We start from the raw sequence: 27893 nt of genomic DNA on the forward strand, positions 1-27893 counted from the left end.
AGTAAAATACAACAAATAATTATTAAATCACAAATTACATAGTTACATGGTTCTAGATGGCTGTTGATATCCCTTGTGGTGGCAAATTTGAATCAGAAAACATATTTAAGTACACCAGGTTATTTGGATTCATATACCTAGTTTCCAGCATTTCTGATCTACAGTATTTGATATTACTTGCAGTGTATGACTCAGCTTGTTCTTGACTTTACTTTTTGCATTAATCCTTGCCATTGTTCTTACTTATACATTTTGAACCTGGCTTGTGACATTACCATTCTACTCTTCAACCTTTTTGGCTTTGTCATTCCTCCTCCATCACCAGACCTCGCTTGCTGACTACTCTTGCTATGAATCTAGAACCCACTTACGGTGTCAAAACTTGCACTCTGAGTGCACAGAAGCCCAAAACTGTCCCTGGTAAACTACCAGTGTGTTAGACTCCATGCCCCTGTTGTTGATATTGCAAATATAAGTTTATAGATTGAATCCTCTAAATCTGACCAAGAATCATGACAGCAATGGCATAAATTGTGTAACCCCTCAACAACCCTTACACCTGGAACTTCCCCTCACTGGATTTCCCGGAATATAATTAGTAAATATAGAAATGTATACACATATTTTAACTGTTAATATTACTTATTTGGATACTGTATATTAATTATGAATTGTTTTTTTGTGTTTTAAAATAAATTGTAATAACCTCCAAATACATAGTGTTTAGATGCATTTTACTAGAGTCAAAATATCCATTCTTGTCAATACTTGCCTACGATTAGTCTGTGGATAAAGTGCTCAGTGCAAAGTTCCCGTGAAATAATCTTACAGCAGTTTACAATTATCCCAGAACATTGTTTGGAAGCTAAGGGATCCCCTGAAGCTATCCTATTAGCCCTGAAGTGCGCCCCGAAGCTGGCACTTATCGAGGGGAGAGGGGTTTGGGACCTTATGCGTCCCAAAAAATAATCCACAAAAAGTGCTGTATTTTCACCCCTGAAATGGTGAAAACACATAGGTCCATGAGCTTATCACGGATCCTATGTGCTTTCGGGAGAAATATCCTATTATTTTGTCCAAAATAAAAGAGTGGTGGGAAAAAACATCAGTGGAAAACGGGGATAATCGGTGACAAATCCCTGTTTTTCGACAATCACGGCTAATTGGATACCCCCTTAGAGTTCTGCTGTCTCTGCAAAGAATTTTGAGAAATTAACATTTTGCTCAATTGATTGTCTATGAGTAGAGCGAGAATCATGGTTGTATAAATTAAATATGTGATTTACCTGCAGCTAGAGGCATAAAGGCATTATTCTTCTGAAATTCTCCCTTCTCATTGAGAAAATTTTCTGGGTTGAATTCTGTTGGGTACTTAAAACAGGACGGATCTTTTAGCACAGATGTCAATATTGGAAATACATCGGTATCCTGGAAGCATGAGAAAATCCACTGTGAGAACACAAAAAGTACCATCCAAGCTCAAGCTGATAGGGGCTTACTGCATTGATCTTCTTGCTTCCTGTTTGTCAGTCCATTGGTTGTAAAGAAAAAGACCCTTATAGAACTAAATGTATTTGCTCTGTTAGGAGCTATGATGAGCATGACAGTGACATGACATACAACTTCTATTTATTACATTGTAACTTTCCCATGGTCTGGTGTTAGAATATGGGTATCATAATACACAGGAATGTTATTGATCTGGTTTGGTCAGCACTGGTTTAGCACTGCTTCCCCAGAGGTGTAGAGACTTATATGATGCAAATCTATGCCAGGGAATTCTGGTAGGAGGTTTGGCTTTTGCAAATTATCTCACAGGTTGCAGCCTGATGTGATGTGTCTGTTGTCTTTGACTTTTCAGACTAGTCTCTCCTACACAATATCCACTCCATTGGCCTCCAGATTTCTGTAGTACCTTGGTACTTCTACTACCTTATCACCCTCTTCTTTGCATGCTACATTTTTGGCACTGTAGCCCCCACAATTCCTTGAACTGTTGACAACCACTAATGATTTTTTCTTGTCTCCCTCTCCTTCTTACTTTACACATCGACACCTCTTCCTTTGGAGCTTCCTCAGCTTTTTTGGCTTCTAATATCTGAAATACTCTATCTATACATTTAAATATTACTCTTCTCCCTTGATATCTCTTTCACCATCCTTTTTCATCTATAACTACCTTTATGCCATCTACTGGATGTCCTATATGTTCTTGAAACTTAACATGGCCAAGCTCATTGATTTCTCCATTCAAAAATCTTGTCACCCCTCTTATGCTCATTGTTGATAATAGCACCCACTCTTCTGAACCCCGAGTTTTTCATCCTTAGTGTCATCCTCGACTCTGCTATCTCCTTCCCTCCACACCTTCAAGCCAACTCTTAGTCTTGCTACTTCATCTCCATAACTTATACAGAATGCAATATTTACTTTCCCCTGAAGCCACCAAAACTCTCATCTACGCACTCATCATTTCCAGTTTGGAATACAGTAACCTCCTCATCATACCTTTTCCTCTCACTGCTCTCTGCGCACTTTAATATTTATTTAATTGGGCTGCTTGTGCTATTTTACTCTAATATCATGTTCCTTCTGACTCCCCTCTGCAACCTATTTCACTGGTTCCCATTCCCATCAAAATTCAATTTGAACTCCTCAAACTCACATTTTAAGCCTTAAAGCACTCCTCCCCCCATACATATCTAACATCTTCCTTGTCACCCAGTTGCTCCTCCTTTGGCTGCCACCTTGCCTCCACCCTGGTCAAATCCTCACATACTCCGCATCAAGATTTTTGCTTGATGTGCGCTTCTTCTCTGGAACTTACTCACTCACCTAGTCAGACTCTCTAGCAGTCTAACCAGCTTTAAATGCACCAGAAAAATGCATATTTTTGTTAGCAAAGCTTACCAGCGCTCTTCATAACTTATCACTTTGAAGAATTGATGCTGTTTTGAAAACAGAGTGGCCACACCAAATATTGATTTGATTTAGATTTATCTTCTGTTCATTCATTTTGCATTTTGTTAATTGATAAAAATAAACTATCAGCACTTCTAATTTTTGAAAGCATTTTTACTTTGCAGCAATTTTTTCACACCTGCCTAAAACTTTTGCACAGTACTGTATATATACAGGCCAGTAATGCTGTGGATGGAGGAGTGATATGAGTGTCTCCTTTGCTAGGCTATAGAGTATATTTGGGTATACTGGAAGATGCAGGTTATATATGAGGGACAGGGATGATGCAGGCTATATAGGGTGGTACAGGGGAGATTGAGGTTGTATATAGTGATTAGTGTGGGGGAAAGCCTGGAGGCAACCCAACATCTCCAGAGGTGCTGGGCATTCCCGCAGAGTTGCAGTGGTGGACTCCATTGATGGGGTCTCTCTTTCTCTTGTGTCTGCAGCTGCTATGCCTATCAGTGTTCTGTACACTGATAAACAGGTGGCGGCTTAGGATATTCAGCCTCCAGTAGTTGTCTCCTGGCTGTGGCTCCATGCGCCTTGAGTCATGGGGAGGGGGGGGGGGGGGAATAGCCAACATGCTTGTGTCTCTGCTTTTCATGGTGGACACATTTTTTAGCAGGCAGCATGGTGTGTACAGCTTTTTACACTATGAGTTGCCTGTAAAGTGATGTAGTGTGGGCTGCCTACATTTTTTTAATTCCAGAAAAATTGAATTTCATGGGAATGATGCAGATATTTTTGGGGTAAGTGGATAGAGCCACTCAATTATGCCACTCAGCTTTTAAGGGCAGAGGGGCAGATTTTAAACTGGAGCAAAATATAAAAAAATTAGTAACTTTACATTTAGGCAAAATCATATTACACTGCATGTGGGACAGATTTAAAATATTCAGATCTATTTAAGTTAGAGAGGGGAATGTCTAAACTCAAATCTAACCTGCATGGTGAAAATAAAGCTGTCCAGCAATTTTTCTATATGCAAAAGCAGCCAGTACTTAAAATACATGTAAAAAAATAGAAGTTGTTGCACCCCATGCATTGCAAAACGGTCTGTCCAAAAATTACTCATATTTTATAATTTATATGTGTTCTTAACTGAAGCAACGTACACACTCATTTGATGTAAAGAACGATGCGACGGCCATCCCAATGTCAATAAATAACAGAACCACATGATATATCGTGTACACGATATATCATTTCAGGGGATTGCATCCAAAAAATCATTCCACCTGTACCCTATGGGCCTCATTCCAAGATTTAAGTGAATGCAATTGCAACTGCTGTCTCTCATGGATCACAATTGCTAAAATATGCTAATGTTTCCAAAGCTTAGCAAAGCATAGAGTTGCCCACTCCTGCCTTCTCATATCCATCCGATGACATGCAACAGCATAAACATCAGTACCATTGATGTACATCGGGCAGTCATGCAGCATGTAGGTCAAGTCTGACCAGCCACAAACACTGCAGCTCTCCTGACATGCAGAGAGCTCTCATACTCTGAAAGCGATCACCTGTGTAGCCGCCGGTTCAAATCCCGACAGCACAAGCTGACTGCGGAGGAAATCACCACAGCGGAGGTAAGTAAATCAAACCCTCCCCTCTCCCCCGCTAACCCTCCTTTAGGGGTGCCTAACTCTAACCTCCCCCCTTCCCTGCACCCTAAACCTAACCCTCCCGTGGGGTCCCTAACCCTAACCTCCCCCCTAGTGCTTAAACCTAACCCCCCCTTTCACTAGCCTAATTCTAACCCTCCCCGGGGGGGGTGCATAACCCTAAGTCCCCCTGGGGGGCCCCTAAACCTAACCCCCTCTTCCCTGGCTACATGGCTACTTACCTCCGGCGCTGGGCAATCGGTCCGTTATCCTGTTGGGGTTCCGGCATCGGGATTAACATAGGCATCAAAATCCCCTGCCGGCATTGTAGTATCGGGATTGAGACGGCGGCCATGCGGCCGCTGGTCTCATAACTACATCCCGTAATCACATTGTAATTGGAGCACATGCGCAGTGCGGCATTCACACATGCAAATTTTCAAACAATCACTTTATTCACCCATGTTCTAGTTTACTGTGTTCAAAAAAGTTAGTGGAATTTTAAATAAATATTGAGCTTTTTCCATAATTGGGGAAATGAAGTAACAATGAAAAATACCTATATCCCTAAAGTTACTCCACTCAGCATCAATTCAAGATCAATATACTGTAGTGTATGCCCAGCATTAGGTTCAAAGATTACTTATTCTAAGAGTATCCCATAAATAATCTGATCCTACATTTGTTGAACATAGTGAAAAAAAATATTTTATTATTTTAATTGTTTGCACATCACGATTAAAACTGGCACCACCAATGCTGGTATTACTACAATGTTACTATTTTTATAATATTTCTCTAATTTAGGTAATAGAATCATCTCATAGTAAATAAAATGTTCGTACAAATAAATGCACATAGAAATATACCTTTGGTAGTGTGTATCCTTTTAGTTTCACCTCTCTAATTGTTCTCCGTGGTACACCCAAGGGAATCAGGTCTGTGAATCTTTGCATTTCATGGATCATTGCTTCTGTGTATGGCAAGTTGCTCCTGTCTTGCATGGTTGGACTGCGATGTTGACCAATGGCATTGTCAATTTCCTCATGTACCTTGGCTTGAGAACAGAGAAAAAGTTAATAAAAATCAATCAATTATAAATATATATATATATATATATATATGTATATATATATATATTTTAATGGACTATGGTGGGTAGGTTCAAGCAAACATGTGCCCTGGGTGCTGTGGCATACCCATTCACATTTCAAAATATAGTCATTGTTGGGAATCAACACCTCATGCTTTGCAGTCAGACAGCTTATAGAAGAGGATTTTACTGTGGAATGGTGCTGGAATGGTGCTAGAGCGGTGCTGAACACTTGTTGGCTGATTTTCCTTCACTCTGTGGTTCAACTGATACCAAACCAGATCAATTGGGTTTAGGTCGGGTGATTGTGGAGGCCAGGTCATCTGACGCAGCACTCCATCACTTTCCTTCTTGGTCAAATAGCCCTTACATAGCCTGGAGGTGTGTTTGGGGTCATTGTCTTGTTGAAAAACAAATGATGGTCCCAGTAAGCGCAAATCAGATGGGATGGCATGGCACTGCAGAATGTTGTGGTAACCATGCTGGTCAAGTGTGCTTTGAATTTTGAATAAATCACCAACAGCATCACTAGCAAAGCATCCCCACACCATCACAACTCATCCTCCATGCTTCACAGTGGGAACCACACATGAAGAAACCATCCGCTGACCTTCTCTGCATCTCACAAATACACAGTGGTTGGAACCAAAAATCTCAAATTTGCACTCATCAGACCAAAGTACAGATTTCCACTAGTCTAATGTCCATTCCTTGTGTTTATTGGCCCAAACAATTCTCTTCTTCTTATTGTTCATCAACAGTAGTAACTTCTTTGAATCAATATGACCATGAAAGCCTTATTCACGCAGTCTCCTCTGAACAGTTGATGTTGAGATTTGTCTGCTACTTGAACTCTGTGAAGACTTTATGTGGTCTCTAATCTGAGGTGCTGTTAAGTAGCGGGTTCTGAGGCTGGTAACTCTAATGAATTTATCCTCTGCAGCAGAGTTAACTCTTGGTCTTCCTTTCCTTGGGCGGTCCTCATGAGAGCCAGTTTCTTTATAGTGTTTGATGGTTTTTGCAACTGCACTTGGAGATACATTCAAAGTTCTTGAAATTTTCAGTATCAACTGACCTTCATGTCTTAAAGTAATGATGGACTGTCATTTCTCTTTACTGAGTTGAGTGGTTGGTGCCATAATATGGATTACAACAGTAGTCAAATAGTGGTGTCCACTGAGTACTAACCCTACCTCTGCACAACACAACTGATGGTCTCAAACACATTAAGAAGGCAAGTAATTCCGCAGATTGACTCTTGACAAGGCACACCTGTTAATTCAAAACCATTCCAGGAGACTTCCCCCTGAAGCTGATTGAGAGAATGCCAAGAGTGTGCAAAGCTGTCATCAAAGCAAATGGGGCTACTTTGAGGAATCTAAAATATAAAACATATTTTGATTTGTTTAACACTAACATAATTCCATGTGTGTTCTTTCATAGTGTTGATGACTTCAGTATTAATCTACTATGTTGAAAATAATTTAAATAAACAAAAACCATTGAATGAGAAGTTGTGTCCAAACTTTTGACTGGTTGTATATATACCACACGGGCTGATAATTTGGTAAACCAGAATGCAGATGACAAAATTTGTCGCCCGGAATTTCGGGTTTTATTAAAAATGGTCAAAAACTGGAATATTTGGAATTGTGGGCCTGATTCAGACCCGCTCGCGAGCGCTGAGCGCTCGCAAGCGGGTCATTGTTGCCCAAGTGCGCGAGACCCGAATAACAACAGCCAAGCCATCATTATGGGTCTCACACCAAAGGGGGGTGCTGTTGATGATGATTGACAGCACGCCCCCTTTGGTGGGTGTGCCGGGGGCGTGGCTGCCCAGACAGAGGCATTCCCATGGGAACGCCTACCATCTGGGCCGGCCCCAATGACATCACTAGTGATGTCAGTGGGAGTGCTTTTGGCTCGGATAGAGCCAAAAGCACTCCAGGGCTTGCGGCATCGAGACCCTACCACAGGGTGTCGTCGCAAGCCTGATGGTCATGATGGTCTTGACCAATGCAACCATCATTTTGGCCGCTCGCTATAGCTGTGGGTGGTCACCCACAGCTATGCGAGCGGCCAGGAGGCCACTCCATAAAGGAGCAGGGACGGCCCTGATTCAGAGCGAGCACTCTGTCAGAGCGTCCAGCTCTGAATCAGGGCCAGTGTTTGTTTCTTTAGTACTTTACAGTTCATGGGACCTACAGTATGCAATATCCTTAAAGTAGATAAAAATATAACATTTTCACCAACTTTTGAGATTCTTAAGTTTTGTGCCCATTCAATAAACAGGTAATGTAGGAGGTTTCACTGAAACATGGTCTCCATACACTAGTATGGGGATCTACTTTTATTCATCAAACTCCAAAAATAAATAATTTTCAGAATTTGTTTGCAAGAACTGACCCCATCTTCAGACGTTCTCAATGCCCCTTGGGTCCCTCCTTTGTTTCTCAGGTTATTTGTGCACATGCATGAATCCAAGCTCACACATAAACACTAACACTGTCGAATCAGACTTGGCAGTACTAGTCTTCACTGCTTCAGAAGTAGTGGCAATAAAGTTTGTGGTGACAGATTATATGCAGAGATGCATATAGTACATTTGCTGTGACACATGTGCAATTTCCTAAAGCTTGCTAGATACAGCCAAACACCCAACAACTTGGCCCCCTCCATCAGGTACAAAATGATGTGCAGATGGACTTCTCTCTTAGTTTAAATTTCATATTGATTCCTTTACTCTAGAACAGTAGTCCCTGGCATCCATTACCTACAAAATGCCATTGTATTCACTATCCACTTAACTACAGATATAGACAGATTTTAGCAGCAGTCAAACATAAGACTACATTTGTGTTAGCAGGGCCAGAGAGAGCATATCCTGCACAGACTTTTCTCTTTTGACGAAATTCTGAATCCCCAAGTTTACTGTGTGGGCAAAGCATGGGATGTGTTTAAAATTGCCCATTATAATTGCTGGCACAATGATGGCTCTAATATCTGACATTAGAAGTATAGAAGAGAGTTTAGTTGGGTGAGCCATTTAAATATAACAATATGAAGATTATGCAACAAGTTTAAACTGGTATGTGTCTTTGTCATACCAACAATACTTAAAGTTGTTTGCCCGTGAAAGAGTTGACTTTGTGTTCTAGCACTACTTTGATAACAGAATGAGGATGATCATGAAGATGTGGCTGCTGCAGGCACTGCTGCTGAGGGCAATACACCTGCCCAGTGGGCTGTTTTGTAGTATTTTGTTTGACCAGTGCTGCTTCTCCACATATTTGTAGTTAGGTGGATAGTAGGTACAATGTTTTTTTGCCTCCCTATATACAGACCTTGTGGGATTGTAGTTTGACATAAATGGAAATGAGTTGGAAATTGATAGCATGGAGACATGACCTCTACTAATCATCTGAAACCTATTGTGTTTATTGCAGATATTGGATGCAGATCATGGCTGCCATGGCTTTGGTGATCCGCTGTGCAACTGCATGATGGGTGTCAACAATTGTTTGACAGACAAATAATGAAAACTAGGCTAACTATGGTTCCTCTTTTTAAATAGTAATCTACCCCCAACAACAGCTGCCTTAGCACCCAGAGATTCTTATTATGGATTTCTTTACGGAGACAGATTGCATTTTATCCAATGATACAGGACTACTTAATACTTTTCCTAAGGAGGCCAATGATGCTGGCAGTACACTGCTTTTTGCACTTGATTTCACTTTTTTCGAGGAACAACTTGCATGTTTTGGCTACAAATTACATCTTAGGGAGGTGGTGCCTAGATGGGTACCTCAATTTATTTTGAAGGCAATAAATGGCTTCACAAACATTGTCTGGGTTAGGGTAAAAATAGTTCCACAGCTGAAAGGTAGGTTTTTTTTGGTATTTTGGCCAGGTATAATAATAAAAATTGTTGCAGATTAACAGAATCTTTATTTAAATCCTCTATTTCTAAATCTTGAGCAACACTACTCATCCTTACATGTTCAGATGATTTAGAAATTGTGAGTGGATGCTGCTAAGAATTTATCACAGTGTGAAATGTAATCTGTCTTACACACATGTCTCTCATGGACACCGCCATGAAATGGGCTTGTTTGTACTGTAAACTCCCTAGTTTTGGGTTTGCTAAAACCACCAACAAATGTTTTTGTTTTGTCAAAACCACCCTCACGTGTTTTGGTTTTGGATTTTTTTTAAAATGGATAAAAACAGCTAAAATCATGTAATTTGGGCCTGTTTTTGTTCCTACAGTATTATTAAATGCAAAACATTAATCTTCAGTTAAGTTTGATCACCTCACATCGCACAATATTGTTTTCACCAATTTTGACTAAAGACTGCAGCAATCTGACTGTCTAAACTGAGACAAGCTGGTGATACATAGAGTAGCCTGCCTGGGAATGAGCTGGCATTGTGTGTTAGACACTGCTGCTGCTGAAAGTGATAAACCCACCCAGTGGGCTTTCACATTCTTGTAATCCTTAGTTTGACTATGACTTGCTTGTCCACTTATCTGTAGTTAACTGTATACTCAGCATGATGGGATTATCTTGGCCAAGAATACATTTTTTTCCCTGTAGAGGTGAGGATATGCTGTTGTGGTAAAATAGAATTGAGATGGAATTTGGTGCAGGGACACAAAACCTCAATTAACTGTCTAAAACCAGATGCACTGACGGATATTGTATGCAGATCTAATGCTATACCTTAGGCATCATGGCTTCAGTGTTCTATTGTGCAACTGGATGGCAGCTTTCATACTTGTTTTATTTTTTTTTTGCAAATTATGTTTTCACAGTCAATTGTTTGAAAATACTATACTAATCATCTTGGTCCCCTTGTGTAATGAAGTTTCAACCCCAGCAGCAGCAGTGAAAGCCGTCCTAGAAGGAAAGAATTCTTCTTTGGAATCCTGGATAAGAAAGGAGTCAGGTAGACTTTGCAAATTGGATACAAGAGGCTTACTGCACCTTTGATCATTAATGAGAGGTTGATGATGAAGGTGTTGTTGGTGGAGATTGTATGTGCTGGAAACTATCCATGCTGCTTCTAGCTGATACTGGACTCTTATTATTTTACAAGATTTTTCCAGATTTTCTAAATAATTTGAATTAACTCACTGCAAATGTAGTAACAGGGAGGAAGTGCCTAAATGGTTAACATCCCAAATCTCTACTTACTATGCCCTTAGAAATAGTACATATGCCTTAACAAATGTTGTCAGGATTTTGCTAAACATATGTGGCTTTTTTATTATATGCCCAGGCATGACAATATCCTTCTTCTATAACTGGAAATAATTACTGTCACTGGTTGCTGACTTACTTTGACACATACAAGATTCTCCTCCTGAGATTTATCAACTTCTTCTTGTACAACACATTTATCATCAACATCCTTATTGGTGTCAAATACAAAAATATCCCCCTCATCTTGTTGCACTTCCACAGTAGCATCCTCCATTTCTATGTCATCACCATTACTATTACTGCTACTAATCTTCACATTTGCAGAGGATGCAACAATGGTGGAAGGAGGCTACTTTATAATTACAGTTTAAGAAAAGTCAAACTCACACATTGCACTCGTGAACACTCTTGGACTCTCCTCAGGGATTTGTGAAGTTTGTGAACACACAGGTTGTTCTTCAGCCTTAATGCTTTGCCCTGATTTGCCTGTTTTAAAGGTGACACCTCTAGACTTAGAGCGAGAAGGTGTTGCATATGAGGTTACTGAAGATGCCTAACTGTGTTTGGCCCCGGCTTCTGCAATAGCATTCTAGTGCATGGAACAGCAGTACCAGGACTACCACTCACATGGAAGGCCATGGCCTGAGTCTTTCCTTGCTATTGTATGTGGTGTTTGGAATTTTGGCAATGTTATGCTTTTTGGCAGTAAATGTTCACTATATTATTAAAGGTAATGTTTTCTTAACATTGGAAAACATTTTTTAGATTTCATGTGCCCTTTAATAAACCTTATTTCCCCTTAACCATCCTTAGCAGATATTGAAGTTCTATGACTGGCAGCGATTTCAGCACTAGTACTGGGTTTTGGGGTGCACTTCGTCACTCACACCACACACGCATTTCATCAGAATGACTTCGTCACATACCCACTGACAAAGTCATTGTGAAGAAATGCATTTGGGGCATAGTTTGGTGATGTCACGAACCTGTGATGTCACCCATTGATCAAGAAGTGAGACCAAGTGCCAGGGACCGGAGTGAGGAGGCAGGTGATTCTAAACAGCACAGACCGCTGCCGGACTTCTCTGTGTTTGCTGCCAACACAATTCTGTGGACATTGCATTCTGCTCTAGCAAACTAATCTAAATCTGACTGATTTTTACTTAGATGTACATGTTTTATGTGTGCTGCTATTAAATATATTTACTGCTTATTCACTATGGTGCATACCCTGTTTCCTTTAACTAAAAATTTTCTTGGTTACTCTTGAAGAGCAGAAACATTATTTCAAGGGAGCAGCAAGTAGCGATTGCCACCTGAATAATATTGACAAGGGACTCACTTCCACTAACAACAAAAAAATATTGGACTAACACTAGCACATGGTGGTGTACATCTTTTGGTTATATATATATATATATATACACTAGTGCCTGCCCAAATTGTGGAAACCTTTTGGAAAATGTGTGTTTTTGGGATTTAATTGAATATAACTGCATTATTTTTAAAGAAAATCATATGATGGTATATATCACTGGAAAGATGATTTTATACACAATATAATGCAAGTTCACTGCAAAGAAAAGAATTATCTTTACTGCGTAAAAAGTTATAGCTAATTAAAGATAGGGAGCACATTTGTTACTACCAGAGTTGATAGTAACACATTATTTATTTGTATATCACTAAGTTGGTCTCTGTTTTCTATGCGTTTTTAATTTCTTGAAGTAAGCTGTGTAACTTATTTAGGATGACAAGCAAAGTAAAAAGACAAGAGTTGACTATTTTACATGAAGAAGGTAACCAAAGGAGGCATTTCAAAACTGTATATCAACAGACTCAGTCGATTCAAAACCAAACTGGTAAAGGTAGGTAAAGATCCACAAAACCACGCCGTGAAAGAAAAATGAAAAAACTGTGCTTGTGTGACAGAAGAAAATAATCTGAGGCAATTGAAAATGATTTACATGAATGTGGTATAAACACCAGTGCCAGGACTGCTCGACGCAGACTTCAATATTTTGGACTAAATACCAAAATTCCAAGGAAAAACACATTTGTCTCTCAAACAAAGACAAAAAAGAATAGAATGGGCTAAAAAGCATAAACATTGGTCAGAAGAACAATGGAACAGTGTCATCTGGAGTGACAAAACCAGAATATCCATATTTGGTAGTGATGGAATTAAATATGTCCATAGAAGAAATGGAGAAGATTTGCTACCTGAGTGCACAACACCTACTGTGAAGCATTCAGTTAGTGTTATGCTGTGGGGATGTATGACAGCAAAAGGTGTGTGATGAATTTGTGTGATCAATGACACTTTAAATAGCTTCAAATACATCAGTGTCCGGCAATAGGGGTGGGGCAATTGGGATGAGCATACACTGGATAAGCAGCGGGGGAGCATATTCTGTGCACATGCGCACATCATCTTTTCACAGTGCAGAGAAAGCCTTGGAACAGCCCAGCATCTCGGAGAGTGCTGGACACCCCCCACAGTAACAGAAATGGGGATGCTGTGAGGCTCCACCCCCTTTCCCCTAGGCTCCACCCATTTTCCTGATGTGGGCTTGCTTAAAGCACGCCAAGAGTCCCGACCCACTGGCCACCAATGTTGGGAGGTATGTAATTGCAGCAAAAGGCTTACAAACAAAAAACTAATGGATATTGTGCAAAACTAAGAAATGTAATTTCCCACAGATTAGTACGTATAACTGTTTTCAAAATGTAAAATGTTGTTATAAAGTTCATTGCATTATGTTGTATTATGTATTACTAGACCTAGGGACCTATATATTTATAAGCGTTGAACTGCTGTGATTATTATTATTATTAAAATATCACAGCTAACGTATGTATTAAAGTACCTTGCAGGGATAGCTGTAGCAATGACCAATGCAAGTTACATCCCCAGCAAATCGGAGAAGTCTTTCACAGGTTTGAAACACTCCTCCTTTGGAATCTGCATGCATACAGTGTCAGTTTCTGCCGGAGGTTTTGGGAGAGGGATCGTATGATCCCTAGGCCTGCATAGGAATAAAGCAGTTTACACCATCTTGGGTGGCATATATCAATGGGGAGTTTGGTTCATGGGGGTCAGACTATAGTCCCTGTCAATAATAATGGGGTTTGTGAACTGCACCAATAGTTTGCCTTTTGCAGGAAATTTCTATGAAATCTCCTGCATTAAGCTGTTAGTACATATAACTATCAGCAATACAAAACATTATGCAGAAACTATACTGTAGATTTTGCATTGTATTATGAAAAACTGTCCTGATAAATAGGTTACTTTTATTAACGTATTCACTATGCACCATGTGTGGCATATATTTATCAATGTGATGATGGTGACCTTAATTAATAATAATAATAATAATAATAATAATAATAATAATAATAATAATAATAAATCACTCACCAACAACATCAGGATATTTCAAGAGAACTAAGAAAGAATAGTTCAGTGTTGTGCTGACAGTCTCCACCCCAGCAAAGAAGATCTGTAAAGTGTTTGCCAGTAAATTCTTCATATTAAATTCACTATCTGGGTCCAGTTTCTCCTGATGAAGTACAGAAAGTGCACTGATAAATATCACTGATCCAATGAAAAGTTTCTATTAACTTTTAAAAACTTTTTCGGTGTCCACACATTTTGCAGTTTATTTGCATGATGTTTCCTTATTTAACAAAAAACCTATGTTCCATTGTATTCAATATTATTATGCAAACACTACTATTACTACATATAATATTCTCCTTATAACTTTTCCTATAACCCCCTCTAAACCTTATGCCATGGATTCTCCACTCTCAAGTACCACTAACAGGTGTTTAATGGATGTCTTTAATCATTCACAGGGGCGTTAATTTATTTTGCTGGGTCAGTAATAATCCCAGCTGCTTCCACAGACTGAAGTCATTGAGAGTTGAGGTTGAGAACCACTGCCTTAAAGGCTCCACGCATCAGGCACCTGTTTCGCCGATTCGACGATTGATCATCAATAATTGCTGACTGTGAAATTCTTCAAGTCAAATTTTGATCATGATCAGCAAATCAGGATAATCCAACATATTAGTTTTCACTGATGCTCTGACCCTGGTGTCTGGGGATCAGGCAATTGGCCCCTGGGAATTATATTTCTCATTGCTTGTCTATACAGCGTGCTAGGCAAGGGTAGGTCATTTGTCTTATAGTTTAATGTTATTCCCAGGCAGTGAAAAGGATAAAGGACCCCATACCTCTGCAATGTATTGGGCCAATTCCCTAATCCCCAGACACCGGGGTCGGAGCATCTGTGAAAACCAATATGTTGAATTACCCTGATTTGCCGATCACGATCAAATTTTGATCAGCAAATCTGGGATCTTTGACTTGAAGAATTTCACAAGTTCCACAATGGATCAGCGATCATTGATGACCGATCATAGAATCGATGAAACGTGTGCCTGATGTGCGGATCCCTTAAGGCAGTGGTTCTCAGCTCAACTCTCAAGGACTTCAGTCTGTGGAAGCAGCTGGGATTATTACTGACTCAGCAAAAAAATTAATGCCCCTGTGAATGATTAAAAACATCCATAAAACACCTGTTGGTGGTACTTGAGAGAGGAGAATCCCTGGCATAAAGTTTATAGATGGGTTATATGAAGTTATAGGAAAAGTTATAGGAAGAATATTATATGTAGTAATAGTAGTGTTTGCATAATAATATTTAATACAATGGAACATAGGTTATTTGTTAAATAAGGAAACACCATGCAAATAAACTGCAAAGTATTTACAGTCTTTTAAAAAAATTTATTTTGCTTTTAATATTAGTACATCTTGATTAAGATCTCAGTATGAATATAAAATATAGGAGTTTAACAAGATATCTGAATCAGTGCTCGAAGTGTGCCGGTAAGCAACGGTATAGCATACCGGCACTTCCAGCACTAAAATGTATTTATTTTTTTCCAACTTGCAGGGACGGGTGGAGAGCCTCTGCCCGCTACTGTCAGTCACTGCTGTCTCAGGAGGACAGCCCATACAGCCAGATGCACAAACATAACTGCGGATGGCTGTAGGGGCTGTGCTCCTGTGACAGCCTGTGAGCAGTCAGTGTGTGTCAGTCACTGTAAATGCCAGGCAGTATGGCGCTGCCCGCCCAGCCATGCCTGTCTCCCCGCTTTTGCATTCCCCTGCCCAGGGTCGTCCCTTATGATCGGCGACGTCCACCCTGCTTGCTGTCGTGGTGATAGCAGCAACTACTCTCCGACCCTGTAATGCGGTGGTGCCGCCGGCCATCATCAAAGGGGGACTGCCGGGCCTGGAGTCCTGCGCCCGTAGATAGTGTGGGGCCCAGGTTTGAGCAGTGCAGATATGCACCAGCAGCCAGTAAAAAACATTGCCGCTATTGGGATATCAAATATTTGGAGCTGACCGCAAGCCAATCAGAAGTGGCCACTCCTGATTGGCTGCCGGTCCGTGAGGCGTTAGCTTGCAGCCGGCACCATATTTGACATGTAGACAGCGCTGTTTCTTACTGACTGCTGGTGCATATCTGCACCGCTCCCACCTGGGTCCCCAACTCCCTCCGGGCCTTCTGACAAAACAAGGAAGTCAGGTACTGCTCTGTGCCCTTCCCTTCACCTAGTGCAAATAGCCTTCCCTGCCCCCGCTTCCATCCAGCCATTCCTGCCTCTGCCTCCCCTCTACTCCAGCCAGCTTTACCTTCCCTGACTCCCCCTCCCCAGTCCAGCCTACCCCTCCCCGCTGCCCCCCTCCAGCCAGCCTTTCCTGCCTCTTCAATACCCCCTCTCAAGCCAGCCTTCCCTGCACTGCCCCCCCCAGTCCAGCCAACTGTCCCTGTTCCCCATTAAGGTCCAGCCTTCCATGTGCCATCACCCCAGTCCACCCTGCCCTGTGTCCTACCAGTCCAGCTTTCCTAGCCTTGTGCCCCCCATGTCCAGCTTTCCCTGCACTGTGTACCCCCATTAAGGTCCTGGAGGGGGCCATGCCTATTTTCTTAGTACCGGGCCCCAGAATATCTGATGGCAGCCCAACTGTAGCTGCGGCCGGTAACAGCCACAAACCCCCGCTGCTGGCCAGCCGCCACCATCCCCAGTCCCCCAAAGCGTGCATTGCGGCTGCTGGCCAATAACCGATGCCACCCCCCATGGGCCATCAGCCCCCACTGCTGCCGCAGCCCCCCCCGTGCTAAGGTCTGCTCGGCTGGGTGATGTGCTGCTCCTCCCTGTCAGTCCTGACTCCTGATAGAAGCAGAGGTAAGGTGGCACTTGCCGCAGCCTAATATTATGTCACAATGAACTTGTAAAAGAACATACTTTACTACATTGCTTTATACTTTTAGAACGTTCAGTGGGCCAGATTCAGCACAGATCACAACTGCAACAGCATACACAGACAGCCGATTGTTGCGTATAGTTCATGCACCGTAGTGCGCAACAGCAGCTTTGTGATAACGCAGACTACAGAAAGCCATAGCAGAGTGAGTGACAGGTAGTCAGTGTTTGGGGGTGGTGACAGGGGAGTGGTCGGATAAACGTGGGCGTGTAGGTCCATATAAACACCTTTGCATGGGTGCATAAATTAGCTACTGTGACACCATACACAGCTTGTGTATTCACTCCGTGCGACGAGGTTAGCAATTTCTGAGTAAGGTCAGACCTTCTGTAATTGTGCTTGAGGGGCTGATGTTCCCGATGTATACGAGGCACAGTATTATGGATGTGAGATGGGGTAGTGGGCGTATCTATACTGGCTGTGTGACAGCTTGGCGATTGCAAATGTTAGCATATTTTTGCAGCAGATCTGCGTGTGCAATTGCAATAGCAATCCGTAGTGAATCAGGCCAAGTGCAGGTGCAAACGGTGAGAGATGAAAGGATGGATGCTTGACGCCCCCATTTTGAGTTGCCAGACCCCTCATGACACATAGCTATGCCCCTCATTATGCATGGCCATGCCCAATTTTTTTTTGCATCCCCATACCTCCACTTCAAATTTTCCACTTCAACCGCTGATCTGAATAGTATTTCTTACATGCTAGTTTTTGTACAGTATATACTCCCAATACCGACCAGACCCATATCTTGCCTAATCAAGACAAAATTCTAACACTACTGGTGAGAAAACATATATGTACCATATTTAAGTTCTTAGCTGCTCCTCATGGTTTGATCTAGAATATACAGTGTTAAAGGAGTGCTGCAAAATGTATGTGTATATGTGTATATTGTTATGAGACTGTAAATTGCTGACACAAAAATAAAAATAAATTTAAAATCAAGCGTATTTCACTTTTATGTTTCTAAGCTCTTTCTTTGATATTTTGAGGGTGCCAGACAGCGTGGTGTCCAGGATAAGATAAATACAGTGAACCCGATGTGCATGATGTTTGAAGAACTAGGTAGTGGCTAGCTAGCTGTCCCTATCCCTACCTTAGTCTTTTGGCTGTGGTCCATTTTCTGTTTCAACTGTGGAACCAGTCCTTCTTATTTTCTATCATAATTTCTAATTCAAGGAAGACTATTTTTTCTCTACTTGTAGTTGTAGTGATTTCAAGGCCAATGTTATTCTGATTCATATATATAAATTTTTATCTGTTTTGCAGACAAAAGAGCCCATTACAAGACTCTATATCTTCTATATCTCACAGCATAACTTTCGTATCAGAAGAGACATTGGCCCTCATTCAGAGGCTGTCGCAAGAAGCGACCACTCGCTCTGAATGAGTCTGGCTGCTTGAATTTTCTTGTGCGGCCTCCTGGTTGCTAGCTAAGCTGTGGGTTACCACCCACATCTTTAGCGACTGACCAGGTTGATGGTCGCGATGGTCAAGACCATCGCCACCACCGGGGCTTGCAATGAGACCCTAAGGTTGGGTCTCGGAATCCGCAAGCCCCAGGGAGCTTCCTGCTCTGATCGAGCAGAAAGCTCCCCACTGACATCACTGCTGATGTCAGTGCAGCCACCCACAAAACGGCAGGCGTTCCTTAAGGAACGCCTCCATTTGTGAAACCACCCCCCCGCCACGCCTACAAAACCGGGCAAGCTGTTGATAAACATTGACAGCCACCCCTTTTGTAGAGAGCTCCAGAGCAAGAAAATTTCTCTCTCGCAACCGGGGCTTGCGCACGCGCAGTGCGGCCGCTGCGTGTGCGCAGGGCCTAAACATCGACCGGGTTGCAAGCGCTCTGCGCTTCCATCCAGGTCTGAATGAGGGCCATAATTTGTCTCAAACCTGCCCTTGCACAGCATATTGACAATGCTTCTTTGTTCTCCACCACATGGTCTAGCCATGGTCCAGCTATGGACGATCTTGTGGACTCTCATTCAGGGAAACATCACTACTTTTGTAATTTCATTGACATGTCAATCACCAATCCCCCCACCCCCTCCCAAATACTTATTGGGAGATTAAAGATTACATTGTGACATATTCCACTTCACTAATTCACCATACACTATTAGATGATGCCAACAAACCAGCAATTTAGCGTAATATAGATAAAGTTGCAGCTATCATCTAAAAAATGGAAATCTTCAAACCAAAACATTCATAATATCTCAAAAATTTAAAATATATAACATTTCTTTGCTATCTCTGCATTATAATAAACTTGTTAAGGCCAAAAAGCATTTGAATGTACTACTTTCCACCCAAGCTTGCTCTCAAGTCCAGATTGTCACTAGTGTTAGGCCAGCAGAGAAATAATATGCAGCATTTTATACTTGCCCTGTTGAGTTGTAAAAAGACCCTCAAGAATGACAATGCATACAAGTATATATTTATGTTAGAGATGAATACTCACAACCTACAGATATGTCCTTGCTCATCGTATGTTGTGTAGTGCAAAAAACTAGTTGCATTTCATATGCCCGCGGCTGGTCGCATGTTTGCATTTCAGTCACAGTATGGCGTATTGAGCCACAGCTTAGTGTACTGAGACACCAGCAAGTGCAATACTAGATTTGCTTTTAGAAAATGTCATTGCACATGCTTAAATCTCCAATGTAGTCAAAAGATGCTTGCCATGCAAGAATTATTTTTTGGGATACTTTTCTTTCCCATCTCCAATGTACAGTATACAGTACTGTATCTTGTACAGCATCTTAGATTATGGTGGATATCATTTTTACATTTGCAAGTCTTAGCATGATTACACATCTTTTTAATAACACTGCCCTGCAGCAGTGATGTGCAGCACTAACACAGTGATGACTTACGTTACAAATGACCACTGACTTGGTGGGGTTGATGGGCATACTATGAAATTACGACTCAACTACAAGTTTCAGCAGAAAAAGGTCTGTTTGGATTAAACACTGCCTGTGCAACTTTTGCAGCTACTGGAGCACCAATATTTGGCTAACTGCAAACACTGGTCGGCTAGCGGTATACACATGAAATACCTGGCCATAGGATGCTTAACATTGCTGGTTTAGGGCATAGTGTTTGACAATCCAATGTGCACACACAAACTGAGTGGCATGTTGGCTTATACCAAATTAACATGTTTGTTGTTGTTACTGTCACATGACAATATAATTTCTATTCCATGTAGTGGGATACTGTCCCCTCATCAGTTCACTGTTGACTTGGGGAATAGTAGAAGGACTTGAAAAATATAAAGTCTTATCTCCCCATTGTGTGAGAAATTACGTACATTTTGTCAAAAGAAATGGTGGCATTCCCTTGTGTCATCACGAGACACATGCAGAAAATACATAGAGAATGAACAGGACAGAGCAATATTTGTATTGTAAAGCCATCTTCTTATTGCTGAAAGTAAGTGTATAACCACAGGCAGGGGCGTTTTAAAAGAGGAGGGGGCCCATGTGAATTTCTCATGCAGGGCCCCCTCCTTTCTCCCCAGCAGCTGGATGATGTGGCTGGCCGGCCACCACAGAAGCAGTAAACTCTGGGCACTAGAGTGTGCCCAGAGTCTACTGTGCATGCGGCCATTTTCCGGTGTTCTGTGTAGCACTGATACCTGACGTGGGACCATGCACAGGTAAATATTATATAATATGGGTGCAGGGTGTGCCCAGGGGCCCAAGTTCTCCGCACCCTGCACCCATTAAAGATACGCCACAGGTGGTAACTAGGTGATGGAACATTATTAATCCAATAGGACACTATTCTTATCATTAGATTCAAAGACACTTGACTTTAAGACTTTTTTTATGTTTTATGTTTGTTGCATGCATTCACCATGGGTGTTATTTAGTATTGAGTATATTACAATTTATATTATATATTTGTATTTTATTTGTATACTGTATGTCATTGATTAAAAAGATTCAATAATTGAAACAGTTTACAATACATTAGAATTCTTTGTTTTGCAGTAGTTTTAAGTGTTTGATATTTTCTATATATCCCCCTTCTAATTTATTTAACAGCTCCACATTATTTGTCTTCCTATATTTCATGTCACATTATAAAACTTCCATTTTCTTAATAATATTACCCCATAAAATCTATATCCAAGTTGTGCTCCAAGACACAGTCACCTCTTACCTTTTCAATTTTAATGAGGAAGGCATCCACATAATCTCTGGGGTTGTTAGGATCCAAAGTCTTCATATTAATTTGCACTCTGGTTTCTACATACTGGCTGAGCTTCTTTAGTAGATGATATATGTTGTGGTGATGCCCAGGAATAAATCTCATCAGCCAAGGAAACATATCATACATCTGGAGATGGAAATAAATGAAATTATATAAAAAGATTGATAGAGAGAGGATAGAACTTTACATCTCCGGTAAGAATATCAAACAATCTTACCCAGTTTGCACTCACAGATAAACAAATGTAATAACTTTTTCTTCACATGCAATAAACTACTTTTACTTCACTTGTGCAATAAACTATCAAGGATAACATTTATTAAAATGTTCATGCAATATTGTGCTATTGTGGGAATAACCGCTTAGTAACAATGATATTACCTCCCTTAGAGTTCATTCACACTGTAGTGTATTGAAGTTTGGGTTATAAACATAGTACAAATGTGCAAATAGAGTAAGAATGGTGGTCAGAATGTGCCAGAACAAGCTGTGTGAGTGGAGTAGATGTCCAGAGGACAAATCTGTAGTGGTGGTGTTGTAGGAAATTTATATTTTAGTCAGCCTTAAAATTAGGGATGTGCGCCGACCCCCGTGTTTTGGTTTTGGATCTGGATCTCCCCTGGTGTTGGATCTGGATTGTGCCAAAACCTCACCTCCGTGTTTTGTTTTCGGGTCTTGGTTTTGGATCTGGATTTTTTCTTAAAAAATAAAAAAATGCTAAATTCACATGAAATGGGCATTTTTTTGTTCCTAAAGTATTATTAACCTCAATAACATTTATTTCCACTCATTTCTAGTCAATTTTGACCATCTCACAGCTTACAATATTGATTTTTTCATCTAGTTAAAGGGCCAAAAGGTTGCATCCAACTTGCTGGCTCAAAACTGATTGATATAATTATTAATAGAGTTGAGGACTATGCAAAGATGATGGTTGGGATACCCTTGAGGATTGAAGAATTGATAGTGGATGCAAGCCCTGGCTGTAAAATTGATAATAAATTAATTAAAAAACAATTAATTGGTGCTGCCCCAGGCTGAATAATGAATAATAAAAATAAATTAATTGGTGCAGCTCCTGGCTGTAAAATTGAGAATAAATTAATTTAAAAAACAATTCATTGGTGCAGCCCCGGGCTGAATAATTAATAATAATTTAATAAAAAAAGTAAAAAACAATTAATTGGGTGCAGCCTCTGGCTGAATAATTAATAAAAAGAAATTCATTGGTGCAGCCTCTGGCTGTAAAATTGATAATAAATTAATTTAAAAACAAATCATTGGTTCCTAAACCAAGCATAACATTAATTTAAATTGTCGGGCAGCAATGCCCCAACCAGCACATAATGGAAAGGAAAAATGTGCAAGATGGATTAGTCCTTAGGCCCTCCCACCCACCCTTATGTTTTATAAGAAACAGGGCATTCACAGTTTAACAAACCAATCATTTCAGTGACAAGGACTGCCAATTGTGGCTGAAATTATTGGTTTGTTTTGACTCCAATAAAACAAGCTGCCAATGTGCATTGGACAAGGAAATTAAAATGATCCCATAAACAAACTAGCTTTACATTACAAGTTGTCATCATCCTCGTCCTTGTCATCCCCATCAGTGTGTACCTCCTGTTCTTCACACAATATTAATTTATCCCTGCTGGAATCCACCATAGGTGCCTCTGTAAATTTTTTATGTAATTGTTGGTGAAGGTCTTCCTCGTGGAATTTGTAATTTATTTTAATGAACATTATCTTTTCCACATTTTGAGGAAGTAACCTCCTACGCCGATCACTGACAAGGTTGCCAGCTGCACTGAAAACTCTTTTGGAGTACACACTGGAGGGTGGGCAACTTAAGTAATGCAAAGCCAGTTTGTGTATGGGATTCCATATTGCCTCTTTTTCCTGCCAGTACTAAAAGGGACTGTCTGACATGCCTATTAGGATGTTATCTCTGAAATAGTCCTCCACCATTCTGTGAATGGAGACCCTATCACACATAGTCACGGTAGAAGACATGTCACTAGTAAGCAGTTCTCTCAGGCCCGACCAGATGTCATTTTTGGTGAACAATCTGCATAACCAGCAGGCATTTTGTAAGGAAAATTTAGTTTTTTCCTGGCAGCTGCAGAAGGAGGAGATGATGGCATTTCAAGTGTGGCTGCAGTTGACAATTTTTTTACCAACAGCTCTTTGCATAGTTTTAGATTTTGGTCTGTTGGAAAAATCTCACAAGGTAGGACTTAAACCTAGGATCCAGAATGGCCACCAAAATATATTTTTCAGTTTTCAATAAATTGACGACTCCTGCATCCTGCTGAAGTGAATTAAGGGCTTGATCCATCAGTCCAACATGCCTTGCGCAATCACTCAGTTTCAGCTCCTCCTTCAGTTTCTCCAGCTGTTTTTGCAAAAGTCTGATGAGGGGAATGACCTGACTCAAGCTGGCAGTGTCTGAACTAACTTCTCGTGTGGCAAGTTCAAAGGGTTTGAGAACCTTGCACAACATGGAAATTATTCTCCACTGCGCTTGAGTAAGGTGCATTCATAGGCCGTTGTATAGCTCAGGATGGCCTTTTGCTGTTCCTCCATCTGTTGCAGCATATAGAGGGTAGAATTCCACAAAGTTACAACCTCTTGCTTCAGCTGATGGCAGGGCAAATTTACCAGTACCTGCTGGTCATGCAATCTTCGACAAGCGGTTGCCGAATGTCTAACATGTCTGGATATTTTGCGGGCCACTGAGAGTATCTCCTGCATGCCCCTGTCATTTCTAAAAAATGTTGCACCACCAAATTTATTGTGTGAGCAAAACATGGGACATGTTGGAATTCGCCCAGATGTAATGCTCTTACAATATTGGTGACATTGTCCAAAATCACAAATCCCGAGGAGAGTCCAAGTGGGGTAAGCCATTTAGCAATGATTTCCATGAGTTTTTCTAAGAGGTTCTCAGTTATACAAAGAGTAGCCTGCCTCTGTATCAGCTCTCTTTTGGTAGATGTTGCTACTGATGTTGCTGTTGTAGGCATTACACCTACCCAGTGGGCTGTAACAGTCATGTAATCCTTATCTTGCCCTGTCCCACTTGCCACATATCAGTGGTCAAGTGGACAATGGGTACAATGCCATTTCTGAGGACATTAATAAGGGTTTTTTTTAAAGTTCTTGTGCAGACTTGGAATTGCTGTTCTAGTGAAGTGGAATCTAGAAGGGATCTGGTAGCGAGGACACAGGACCTCAATTAACTGTTGAAAACCCACTGCAGTAATGATAGATACTGGATACACATCTAATACCAGCATAGCTGTTATGGGGTCAGTAATCCGCTGTGCAACTGGGTGATTGCTGTCATACTTTTTTGACAGTTAATTGTTTTTTGGAGGATACACTACAAGTAGTCTTCCTCCTGGTCCCCTTCTGAAATGAAGATCTACTCACAGCAACAGCAGCAGCAATAGGCATAGTCATCAAGGATCCTTCTGAAGAATCACGGATAGGAGAGGAGTCAATCATGCTTCGAATAACAACATTGGATGCAGCAGGACTACTCCCAATAATGAATGAGGATGTTGATGATGCAGGTGTTGGTGGTGGAGATCGAAGGCACTTGGATCCCACAGAGAGAGAGAGCAGGTAGGTGACACTGGACTTGTTAAGTTTTGAGTTTTGGACTTGGCGATATACACTTTGATATTTGATGAATGCGCTCCAAGTAATGTAACAAGGAGGAGGTTCCTAGGTGGCTTAGGTCCCTCCCTCTACTCACTCTTGCTTGGCAATGGTTACATATGGCTTGCAAACTGTTGTCCGGATAGGGGTGGAAAATAATTCCACACGTGAGAAGTGGATTTCTTTGTCTTTTGCCGGGCATGACAACAATGGGCTTTGGGCCTGAAACAGAGTCGCTCGTAAGCAGCCGCTCGTTCGTTCGGAGCGATGTTTTCACATCTGTGCATGCGTACGGATTTTAATACGCATGCACGAACCAGTCAGTGCGGCCAGAAATAGTTTGTTCGCTATATAGCGAGTGCCTGCTACTTTGAGTGACAGGAGGAGGCATATGTGGGTGGTTACAGGGGAAGGTGCTTGAAAACGGGGAGTGGAATTAAGAACTCAGGCGTGCTTAAAGGTCAAAACGGGCGTTTTAATTTAAACAGCAGTGTCATTGACCACGTCACCTGGTTGTTTTATAGTCAAAACTGCTCGCAATATAGTGGTAGGAAAAACCAACCACAAGAATAGCGAGCAGTTCATACGCTGTTCGATGTACTCGATTAATCTATTAAATAGTGGACATGACGTATGATGTGAGCGGCCAGGGGGCATTTTTAACAAAATAGCGGCCGGTGGTTTTGCTCGCTCGTTCAGACATGGAGGTGTCAACAGACCGCAAAGAGCGAACGGTTCATTTGAATAGCCACCCCCTTTTTCTGAACGAACGACCGCAAATTGCGAACGGCTCTGAATCAGGCCCTTTGTGTTTTTCAATCCATACTGCGGTACTTACCCAAAGGACATCCTCGGCATCAACATCAACATCTTTATCATCAACATCCTCATCATCCTTAGCGCCTTCAACTACCAAAATATCCTCCTCCATGTGCAATTTCACAGAAGCATCCTCACTGACTACATCTGCAAGATCTTGACTGCCCTTCCCCACATTTACAGAGGGCACACAAATGTTGGAACTTGGAGGATCCTCCAGTACACTAGTATTTAGGTCTAGCTTACATATGGCAACTGTGGGCACACTTGCACTCTCCTCTGGGATTTGTGATTTCGATTTCTCTGGGCACACAGTTGGTTTTTCCGGAGCTGTCTTACTCTTCTTAAAAACTTTCAATTTTTAATGGTACCACCACTACTACTACTACAAGCAGAAGGGCTATCAGAACCAGCAGTCATCATAAATAAAGGCCAAGGCCTTTTCTTTTCCTTGCCACCTCATGTAGTGAATGGCATATTGCCAATCTTTTGTTTATCTAATGACAACTTGCCTTTCGATTTTATTTCTTTACTACAGTAAAAGTAGCTTTACCATATCCATGGCATGACTTAAGCCCTGGGGCATGGGCCTTCATAGAGGACAAGGAAGTTGACAGCCTTGCATCATCATGACGACTGCTAGCGGCAGCTACAACATGTGGTTCTTAGCCTTGCTCTCCTGTCATGTGACAGCCCTCCATATTTTCTGTGGTCTTGAAGCAGCGTCACAAGCACCAATAGTGTAGCCAAGGTGTGGTTACAAAAATAACACACGTGCAGTCGTGCGCACACAGAAAAAAAATAGACAAAAGTCACTATTTTTTTTGGGCCCAGAGCACAGTTAGATGACAACTGTAGTCGGGCAGCACTAGGTTGCAACTGGCATTGCTGCTGTATCTTGTATGGCTAAGCCTAACACACACACACAGAAAAAAATAGACAAAATACACTATTTTTCTGGGGGGGGTTTGGGTCCAGAACTTGGGCCCAGAGCACAGACTGATGACGAATGGAGTTGGGAAGCACTAGGTTGCAACTCCCAGCCCTACACTACCTTATATACATAGAGATGAAAGCTCACGAGCCGTGAGATTTCATCTCTATGGTTTTGCCCCAGTTTGATATCCAGGCCGGCAGGGGAACCAAATGCACGTTCGGTTCTCACCCCGGATCTCAAAATTTGGGTGGGTTTGGATGTCTGAGATCTGAACCCACTCATCTCTACTTAAAATTACTTAACCTACTCATAGACTATGTTACTGAACTAATCCTTGATAATAATTATATTGTAATGATCAAACTATAACAAACTGGTTAAACAGATAAATTGTGTTGAGGTTCTACAACCTTTGCACCTGTTGCCTGCCATGAATTTGCACAGTGGAAAGCCTCACCACTATCGCAGTATTGAACTGCCATTCCCTGTCAGACAGATACACTCAATTTTGTCATCCAGTAAGCACCGACTTCACGCTGCCTTCACATAACTGACACCTGTCTAAGTGGATCAGACACAGTGCCTTCCACTCTGGAGCTGGCAGCAGCCTCTGAGTAACTAATGCCACTATTCTCTGTTATAATGCAGGGCCATTACATTAGGACACAGTACCCCACTGACATCACCATACCAGCACTATACTGGCAGCGACCATACCAGCACTATACTGAACTCTTTCCTGCAGAGGAGTCCAGAGTCACATTCACTATCAGAGATACCCTCCAAAAATCAGGTGACCATACATTACATTGTGTGTGCTTCTGTTGATATTCCAAAGGAATTTTATTTCTGCATAAACTGTACCAACTAATCCACAATATATGTTGCTCAGATTTATCCAAATCAATAGAAACTGCCTTTTTTAACTAATATTAGTTTATACTATTGACACATGTTCACTGTGGTATTTATTTTTTCCTTTTTGATCATTCTTTTGTTGCATTGTATTGTTATG

General features: G+C 41.3%; 1 protein-coding gene across 1 annotated transcript in view; it reads right to left on the bottom strand.

Moving 5' to 3' along the window:
- The window catches only part of LOC148518800 (cytochrome P450 2G1-like), a 54630-nt gene that overhangs the window by 1397 nt on the left and 25340 nt on the right, over positions 1-27893 (bottom strand). The window contains exons 5-8 of the mRNA XM_088477111.1: positions 21403-21579; positions 14296-14437; positions 5438-5625; positions 1287-1428 (exon numbers count right to left, since the gene is read on the bottom strand). Coding sequence (XP_088333237.1) covers positions 1287-1428; positions 5438-5625; positions 14296-14437; positions 21403-21579 — 649 coding nt within the window. The remainder of the gene's footprint in view (positions 1-1286; positions 1429-5437; positions 5626-14295; positions 14438-21402; positions 21580-27893) is intronic.

This window comes from Taudactylus pleione, unplaced genomic scaffold (genome assembly GCF_031769625.1).
Source record: "Taudactylus pleione unplaced genomic scaffold, aTauple2 ptg000199l, whole genome shotgun sequence".
NCBI lineage: Eukaryota > Metazoa > Chordata > Amphibia > Anura > Myobatrachidae > Taudactylus > Taudactylus pleione.